An 8,980-nucleotide genomic window follows, 5' to 3' on the forward strand; every position below is an offset into this window, starting at 1 on the left:
TCTACCTGCAACATACCACATGTAGTTAGAAAGTAGCACAGAAACAAAAATGTGCTTAAGACCTTTAATTAATGGGCTGTTAATGAACATGATCCACTTTGAAACAATCCCTTTGACAATCTGATCTTTACTATCCACAGTTTAGGGTTCAAGGCATGTCAGTGGAACCTAGAAAGATTAAGATAGTACACCACAAGTATTCAGGCAGTTATCTGAGCACTTGTCTTAGCACCTCTGAAAGAGCTTCAAGTGAGCTAGGAATATATTTTCAGGTTATTCTCAGTGTTTTTATTTTCCCTCTTAGAGTTAACATTTGTATTTTTATTTTTTTTTTGCTAGGAACTTCATTGTTCCTTCGGGTACCATTATTGCTGTTGCCAGCCAACATGACTGCTGTTACAGCATGGTTTGGTCTGTAAGGAGTCAGCAGCACTGAAGTTCACAGACCTGCTTTAGTTATTAAGTGGTTGCATCAACATGATCTCAACTTCTTGGAAGCCAGAACTTTGGCTCTTTGGAAGTGATGCACAATCAAAAAGACAATTCTGGTCTCTTTCCTGTTGATAGTGGAAGAGAGCCACATGCTGCTGGGACAGCTCAAGCTAAGCTGGCTTTGCAGCTTCAACAGGCACAAACCTTCCATCTGCAAGTAGAGGCTAGATAGCTTGATGTCCTTCAAGGCACCTGGCAATCAGCATTGGGCAAGGCAGCTTGTATTCCATACCAGGGCAGATCAAAGAATAAACAGAGATCAGAGTCAGTATTTCTGATAGCTGCTAGTAGACATCTTGAAATCCCTTTGCCAGGATAGGGGCAAGTTCAATTTAAAGTTTTTGTCTTCAGAGATGTTATTCACAAGGTTCATACCCCCATCTCCTATAAAGGCAGTAGTGCTGAACCATAAAAACAATATCAAAGATGATGGAGAAGACACCCAGGCCAAACTTGGTTGGATCTCCAAAGATTAATTTCCATTCATCTGTCAAACACAAGATTAGAGTGTTATGACTAAGAGGTTAGTCTTATCTTGAGACTACAAGATGATAGACATAAAGAAGTTCGTGTTTGTTACCCAGACTACTTAAACACTCCTTGAGACTGACCTGTACAGCTTGTGCAAAGCTAATAACTGTTCCCGTGGTTTCTTCAGAATAGCTAAGTATTTTTCAATCTCTAAGCAAAATAGACTTTTAGTCTTAGCATAAAGACAGCTACCCACGCTGTAGCATAAGTCTCCCAAGATAACCTACAGGGTTTTGCTTTGTAATGAAGTTCTCCCACCCCATTAAGCCCCCACCAGTTCAGTTCCAGCCTTACCATTGTTGTATGACTGCAAAAACATCTGCAGGAGGCTGAAGGTTCCACCAGTGAAGTCTAGTAATACATTTCCAATGCTCCATCCCTCAGTACTCTTCCGACGGAAATTCATGTATGCCTGAGGGCATAATGAGAAGTTTAATGTGTTGTAGTACCTGTTTGTTCAGCACCTAGCCAGGACTAAAACCACACAGGACTCTGCTTTCTGCTGTGGTATCATGTTAGTTAGTGGAAGTCTTGTTCCAGTCTTCAAATGAGGTAAAGATACTCCAATTTGGAAAGAAAGCTCACAGTTGATGTCTATGTTCACTTGGGCTTTTTCTTAGTTGGGATACCTCTTAGTACCCTGAGCAATCCCAAAAAGTAAACATTTTGAGATATACAGAAGACTTAAGTGTTAAACTATATAGGAGCTTTATACTGTTTTGTCTGTGAAAAACTAATAAATAACCATTGCTGGTTTAGTCTAGTCAGACCTTTGAGAACATACACTTCAGGCTTAGAGTGACAGTAACATAGCATAAAACGAGAAAAGTTCAGGCTTACCTGTGGAAAATATTTTATCAACGTGACTGCTAACTTGATGTAAGAGAAGCAAAATAAGAACTGTAGCCATGTCATCTCCTCAGCTGCAGCAAGAAACAGTGTTGTAAATGTGAAGATCCATGCAAGTGCCAGTAGTCCAACAACAACTTTGGATACTTTCTGGTCTGCTCTCTGAAAGAGAAGTGCAGATATACTTGGACCAATCTAGGCCCTATGTCCCCAGGCACATTGTAAGGTATCGAATATGCTCAGTACTATGCAAGGTTACAGTCCTCACCCATTGTTGTACCAGTTAGGTACATACCACAAGGAAACTTGAAGCAATCAGCTGCAGGTTTGCAAAAGCTTATGTACAATATTCCAAAGCATTTGTTCAGAATACTATTGTCCATAAGCAAGTGGAAAAAAATATTGCTGCAGTATTTTTTGAAGATTTATGATGTCTATGTTACAGATGTGGCACTGAATCAATCTCCTGAGTTTAGTCTGAAGTTATCAACACAAATGCAAAAGGCTGCTGAGCTGAGACCATTATGGTAAAACTCATAGTTGTCTCCCTGTTCTTTACTAGAAAAGACTATCACACTCACTGTTGATAAATATGCTATTAGAGTTTTGGGTTTAGCATTATCAGAGGAAGTATTTATTTCTGTTTTGGGTTGCTATCTAGAACAAATGATCTGTTCAGATCAGAGGTTTTACAATGAGCACCTGACTTAATCAGTCTCACCTGAGAAGGGAGTGGGAATTATAAATAGGCCTTTGCAGCTGTTTCAGGTAAGAAAAAGTGGGGAGGTGGAGAGAAAATGCTACCCACTAAATACATCTGCACTCAAAAGCTGAATATTTGAGTTGTAAGGAATCACTAAGGACATCTCCTGGTTCAAGGCATCTTCAAAAGGTGAGGAAACAGAAAGCATGTATGAGCATTTGTACTGTGTAGAACTGTAATCCATGTGCTGGCTAGAAATCTGTTCGAAAGCTTTATGAACTTGGCTGTTTACCTTAGTTATTTTGAGTCTAAGGAGTCTACTTATAAGCTCAGAACATCCATGAGGCTGAAGTACCAAAGCTTACTGGAGCAGCTATTAGCTCAAGAAAGATAAAGCAGCTGGACTGTGAAGCCTGGCTTCTAGAAAAATCAAGGAACAGAGAGGCAGTGAAGATGACTTCAGGGCCCAAAAGGAGTGGATCTGAGCACAGTGAGAGGTGAGGCATCCAGCAGAGGGAGCTCTGCCAGAGCTACCAGGTCAGGCTAGCACTGAGACATACCTCATAGATGCAACACTGAATTATGATGAGGAGTGTCAGAGCTACTGCATGGAGGCTGAAGAAAACATCATTGATAGCCACAGGGTTCACTCCACTGGGATAACTGAGTAAGAATTCCTCCTAAGCATAAGGCAAACCAAAACAGGCTAAGTGTTATAACTCCCTTATGTAGATACCCACGCCCCCTAAAAATATTAGGGAAAATTGTGCTTACCTTAATTAAAGGAATCCAGAAGAGTCCAACATTAAACACGCTGTATGCTATGAAGCCAGTAAGGTTTAATGCAATGTAGTCAAAGCTTAGTCCGACAACGCTAGAGAAGGAAAGAGAATTTAAAAAAAAAAAGTAGGAGAAATGAGAGCGTTATAGGCAGCTCCAGGGATGGCTTATCCCTAGAACATGCTGACTGATAGGCAATTTTTGATGCAAGCCAAAGCTGTAGGCATTCTGACAACATGATGTGGAGTTTCTTGGGAAGGAAGGTGAAATATCCTTCATATGCCATTCACAACAGTTCTCACTGCCAAGTTTGTTGCTGCTGTTTAACTTCACCCTTCCATGAGCTCAGCCAGCCTGATAAAGCCATGCCAGCCTAAATCCGTAGCAGTAGTGCATCTTAGCCAAAGTGAATGCTTTAGTTTTCATGTATGATAACCTTTCTACTTGCAGTCGTTTAGGTTAAGGGGAGCTAGTCTAATGATAACACTACAAGGAGCTGTCTGATAAGCAGCTCACAAGGTAAGTCAACTGTGAAGGTGTCAGCACAAGTGGCTTGGTCAGGTGATATACAACATAACACCAAAGGGAACGCAGAAAGCATCCTCCATCAGTAGTTATTACTGGATGCCAAACCTTAGAATTAGGTGTCTGTAGAATGTAAGTAAATTCCTCTGACCTGCACACACAAGAAGTGCACTGGGGCTGCATTTATTCAGGCCTTGTTTTTGCCCTGCTTCTCCTCCTGCCCCAGTTTTTCCATACATAATTCACAAGAACCAAGGTGGATGAAAGTGAAACCCAGGAATATTGTTCTCGGATGCGCTTAAGGGACTTGAAAACACATCTTAAGTCTCCTTACCTTTTTCGTCGCCAGTTCTCAAACAGTTGAGGATAGAAGGAGATAGACCAAGCAAGGAAATAGATCCAGCCAATCACTTCATCAGCATATTTCACTATGATGCTGTGAATCACTTGAAATTGAATCCTAGGTCTGAAGGTTAATGCAAACAAACAGAGTTATTTTCTCTGCTCACACTTATTTTCAGGACCATTTGCCTTGTTCTGCTTTGAGAAAAAACAGAACTGAGGCATAAAGACAAGATAAAGATTCAGTGTTGGTTTCAGTTGAGTTTTTCCTCCCTTTCTTTAGTATCCCTGTTAAGTTTTAAACATCTGCCATTCAACCTAGCCTTTTCTTCCCATTCCACTCTTCATTTCTATTATTATTATTCAAAAAGGTCATCTCGTGCCTATGGCTTCCAGTGTCATAGCACGGGGTCTGTTATGCAAGAGCAGTTTCACTTTTCATGCCCTGCCAGCAAAGCCTCATGATCAGGCCTGTCCTGTTGATCACTTCACAAATATGGTTACCTCTGCAATTCCTGCGAGTCTTAAAAAGAGAAGTGAAATGAGGAAGTAATACAGGAGTAGCCTGTTGATGAGTAGCATCTGGACAAGGAAATACAATCCAGTTTTTCTCCATCTTGCTAGATGGTTTTCCTGTTAGAGAGGACTAGCATTGGTGAACAGATGGCTCTGCTAACTAGGGAGGAAAACACCTGCATCTCCTGACAAGGATGTGGGTACTCAGCTGCACAAGGCTATTAGTACTCCAGAACAAGCTCTGGACAGTAAGAATATAAGAATAGCATCCATGTAGACATTGACAACCAAATGCTTCCTGGATCAGGACACGTAGTTTTGAAACTTTGGAGAAGGGCTATTAAAACCAGACTAAGGAGCCATAAGAGGTCACAGTCATCTAGGTATAAGTTTAAAATACCAAGATTACCATTCTGCTTCCATACTTTATGTTTATCTGAATACCTCGGGGATTACTGGAGGGTCACTACATCTTCTCAATTATATACTGTCCATGTCCCAGCAACTACTTAACTATAGGGAGGAAATAATTACGCCAGAGTTTATGAAGCAGTAGGATACTAAGTAGAATTAAAAACCAGTTTCTCACCCAGTTAAGTTGAAATTACTGGTATAAAGATAAACTGTTATTTGTCCAACATCATCTGCTTTCACTTGGAAGTCTGCCTCAGTGTGACCTGCAGGCAAATGCACCTGCAAGGCAAAGTGGAGGGAAGAAAGGAGAGTTGCACCATACCAGCTCTAGGCTTTTGCATAAGGTCAGGAGTCTATTCTGTCACTTACTTTGTCAGGTAGTTCAACAATGGTGCTGTGTTTTGATGAGTGTGTAATATTAAGAGTTATCACCAGTGTCTCATTTAATGGAGCCCTGAAAAGACAGACGAGCCGAGTTAGACTGGTGCCTGAGTTCACAAAGACTGCTTCAGGGCTGTGGGAAAGTATTTACTAACTCTACACAGCTGCAGCAAATGCAGTGGGCAGTCCATACACAACAGTACAGTACCTACGTAGTACTCAGAGGAACACCAACACCAGATCGTTAGCACTATACTATTTCTTTTAACTGAAAAAGCGACTGGCATTAAACAGTTACATACCCACATTTTGCCTCCCTCTACCCCACACAAATGGCAGAGAAGAGCATTACAGCAAAATCCTACAATGGTAGGATTCTGGGGACTAAGAGGGGCAGAAATGATGGACATGTACTGGGGTGATGACAGGCAGAAGTCATGGCCATGATGCAAGATTAAAAACAAACAAGTAAAATAGCCCTGCAAAGCTTTCCCCCAGAGCTCCACTAAGCATTTGTCCAGGAGGTTTAGCTGCACAGCAGTATGTAGATTATCATAAGGTTCAAATGCCTGTACTTGTCCATGAAGGAGATCACAGTACCACATACTACTTTGCAGAATTAAGAGTTCTGGACTGTTGCAGCCATGTCTTGCTATTTTCCCCTTCGTCACAATTCTTACATTGAGATCCCAAAGGTAGGGGTGTGTGTGAAGGGAACAGTCAGATGACAAAGTCTAAGTATTTAATGCTTCTTTCCTGGGAAGAGGCTGACAACAAAAACACAGCTAAGCAGTGTATTGTATTAAACAATACGACTAAGATGCATCAGCCACTACTCTGGGGTAGCTGCCTTTCTTTGCTAGAAAGGGTGAGTTCTGCTTGCTTGGTAATTTGAGATCTTTCTAAGAAGTGCAAGTTCCTCTCAAGCATCAGTTTTTAGAAATAGAGAAGCTGCAGGTTCACATATGGGAGACAGTTCAATAAGCTAATACAAGATAGACAGTATAAAATGTCTTTTCCTGCTTGACTTCCCATACAAATGGCATGGGATATTACCAGAGACCAACTATACAAGGCCATTTCAGAGACTGCTGCACTGTCTTGGTCCAAACTGGTACTAAGTGATTTACTGGTCTAGAAGTAGCCAGTCACACACAGGTAGAAGTCCCTCTGTATAAAAGAAGTTAACCAAGTCTGCAGGGAAATTTAACTATATAGCTACGTTTTACCCTCTTGTTATTCCCTATTTCAAAGGGAAAACAAAGTTGTAACCATGATTTTACCTCAGAGATATCGTGACATTTGTTGAACTTCCATTTTCTAACAAAACCACTTCTGGGACAGACAATACAATGACTCCATCTGGGAGGAAATAAACAAAAATTTGTCCATTACTACCTGGAGTGTCAGATTAAAAACAGAAAACAACACAACACCAGTACACTTTCACCAAACACCAAAGGGAGTACTGCTTATTTCAAGGGAACTAAACAACCTAAAAGGAGAACTAAGTAACTGCCACTTGAACAAGTTACAAGGAAGCAATTTAAATATTTGATTTGCAGCAAGAGTTTGTGCCAAGACAAAGCTATAGAATACTTAAAACTCGCTACTTGTTTCTTGATACAATCCCAGCAACTTGGAAGTCACAATACTCAAAATTTAAAGTTACTGCTTGAGTGACAAATTCTTCATGTCCCCAGATGTTTCAAATAACGTATATTTACAATTATAATACTTCAAGAATCACAAGTGCCTTGCTATAGTGGTCAGATGTATTGCTGTTATAGGGCACGCTTTGCAACAGTACAGCTATGGTATAGTGTGTCATGTTTTGAGAGGGGGTCATATTACAACGCCAATACAATTGACATCAAAACCATAAACCAGTCGTGCATCATCAATTTTGGAATCCAAGTCTTTTCCTATATGTACGTTTAAAGGTCAAAAGTGACAGACAAGAACAACAAATCTATTTAAGACCAGAAAAAGAGCAATAAAGAGGTTGTCCTGATTTTTTTATTACTTTTAATATTGTGTTTAGTAATGGACACCCTATTTTGTCTCCTGAACTGTAGGGTTCAAGAAAGCTAGAACTGAAATAATGAACTGGAAATACATGGGCTGGATACAGTGAAGTAGCAAACACCAGCAGTTAGCCTCTGAGGTAAGAATAACTGTGAATCTCTACACTGCCAGGATCCTCACATAACAGTTTTGAGTACTGTCTGCCTTCTGAAAGCAGACATATTTGGAAAGAAGTGGAAAATATTTTCTTTATAAGAATCAAATATGAAAGCTGCTTCTTGCAGGAAGTTACATAGGCATTATCTGCAGTGACGAGCATCTTTCTTGTTACCTTATATTACACAGCATTCTTAAGAAGTTACTTAAATGCAGGAGAGCTCCCTAGTTCATCCCTGACTGCACCAGCCAGTATTTAACCTCCTTCAACTGAGGGGAGTGTCTGCACTCTCCTAGTGCTCCATCACTAGAGTGCCTCAGCATGAGCACATGAAGTCAAAGGCAGCATGTGAAAGAAGAGCTGATGGGCAACATGGCACAGATCTCCCCAGAGGGAGATGACTGGGGATACTGAGGAGCTACCCTTGTTCACCTCTTACCACTCTGGAGCTGGTCTGCAGGCCCAAGCAGGGATGACCAAACACCACCACTCCCCAGCAGCACAGGTATGAGGTACAGTAGAGGAGGGAACAGATATCTCATCCTCATGGTGGCAGAGCTGCAGAAAAAACGAGGAGAAGGCCTTGCTCAGGTTCTACAAACTTTAAGGGGGTACCAGCCTGCTCCCCACTGCAAAATGGCTCCCTCCTCAGCACCACAGCCCCTGGCCCAGCCTAGCTGAAGGGCCCTCAGCACTCTCCAAAGGACACTGGGCTTTCAGCCTCTGTCTGCCCACGCTCCCCTGACAAAGCCTTCCCCCCTCAAAGCTTATCCTGCTCCTGCCACTCTGCTACCGTCCCCTGAGGTATCCCCCCCCTTTGCAGGACTACAAATCTCAGCAACCACTACGCCCCCCCACCCTCCCCATCTGTACCAGAAGGGACGCGGTGCACGCTGGGACTTGTAGTCCCCAACACTCTCCCCTCAGAAGGTACGGTGAGGCAGCGCCATCCCACACCTTAGGGCACGCTAATACCAAGGAAGCGGCACTAAGAGGAAAAAAACACCTACCTCCTCTCAGCACTGCAACTCCGTCCCACACACCCCGAGCTCTTCCCTTTTCAGCTCCTCACGTGAGGCGGCCGCCTATCGCCTCCCCGCCTAACGCCCCCTTCGCGCGTGTGCGCCGCTGTGGCCGCCCGGAGGCGCCATCTTGGGTGTGGCAGAGCGGGGCGGGCGCCGGGCTGGGGCCGGCGGCTCTGTGAGGAGGGGTCGCTGAGGGCCGGGGAGGGGGGACTCGGTGCTTCAGCTGCTCGCTGGAGT

The 8,980-nt window shown here is 42.7% G+C and overlaps 1 protein-coding gene across 1 annotated transcript; it reads right to left on the reverse strand.

The window, feature by feature from the left end:
* Window positions 1–50: 50 nt before the first annotated feature.
* CTNS (cystinosin, lysosomal cystine transporter) lies at window positions 51–8,881 on the reverse strand. Its single transcript, XM_035560891.1, has 11 exons — window positions 8,729–8,881; window positions 8,158–8,276; window positions 6,817–6,895; window positions 5,522–5,606; window positions 5,328–5,431; window positions 4,215–4,346; window positions 3,350–3,449; window positions 3,136–3,255; window positions 1,864–2,034; window positions 1,318–1,435; window positions 51–979 (listed from the first exon to the last, which is right to left on the reverse strand). The coding sequence occupies exons 2-11, from the start codon at window positions 8,264–8,266 to the stop codon at window positions 849–851; spliced, it is 1,149 nt and encodes a 382-aa protein (XP_035416784.1). The 5' UTR covers window positions 8,267–8,276; window positions 8,729–8,881; the 3' UTR covers window positions 51–848.
* Between the last annotated feature and the right edge of the window lie 99 nt (window positions 8,882–8,980).

Source organism: Cygnus atratus, chromosome 20, assembly GCF_013377495.2.
Source record: "Cygnus atratus isolate AKBS03 ecotype Queensland, Australia chromosome 20, CAtr_DNAZoo_HiC_assembly, whole genome shotgun sequence".
Classification (NCBI taxonomy): domain Eukaryota; kingdom Metazoa; phylum Chordata; class Aves; order Anseriformes; family Anatidae; genus Cygnus; species Cygnus atratus.

Excerpts from the sequence above, each read along its gene's own strand:
- CTNS (XM_035560891.1), bottom strand. The coding sequence starts at position 8,266 with ATGAGGATGAGATATCTGTTCCCTCCTCTACTGTACCTCATACCTGTG. Across the intron at positions 5,607-6,816 it reads AATGTCACGATATCTCTGAG|GGCTCCATTAAATGAGACAC; the intron begins GTAAAATCATGG and ends CTGTCTTTTCAG. Across the intron at positions 980-1,317 it reads TTTGCAGTCATACAACAATG|ATGAATGGAAATTAATCTTT; the intron begins GTAAGGCTGGAA and ends TGTGTTTGACAG.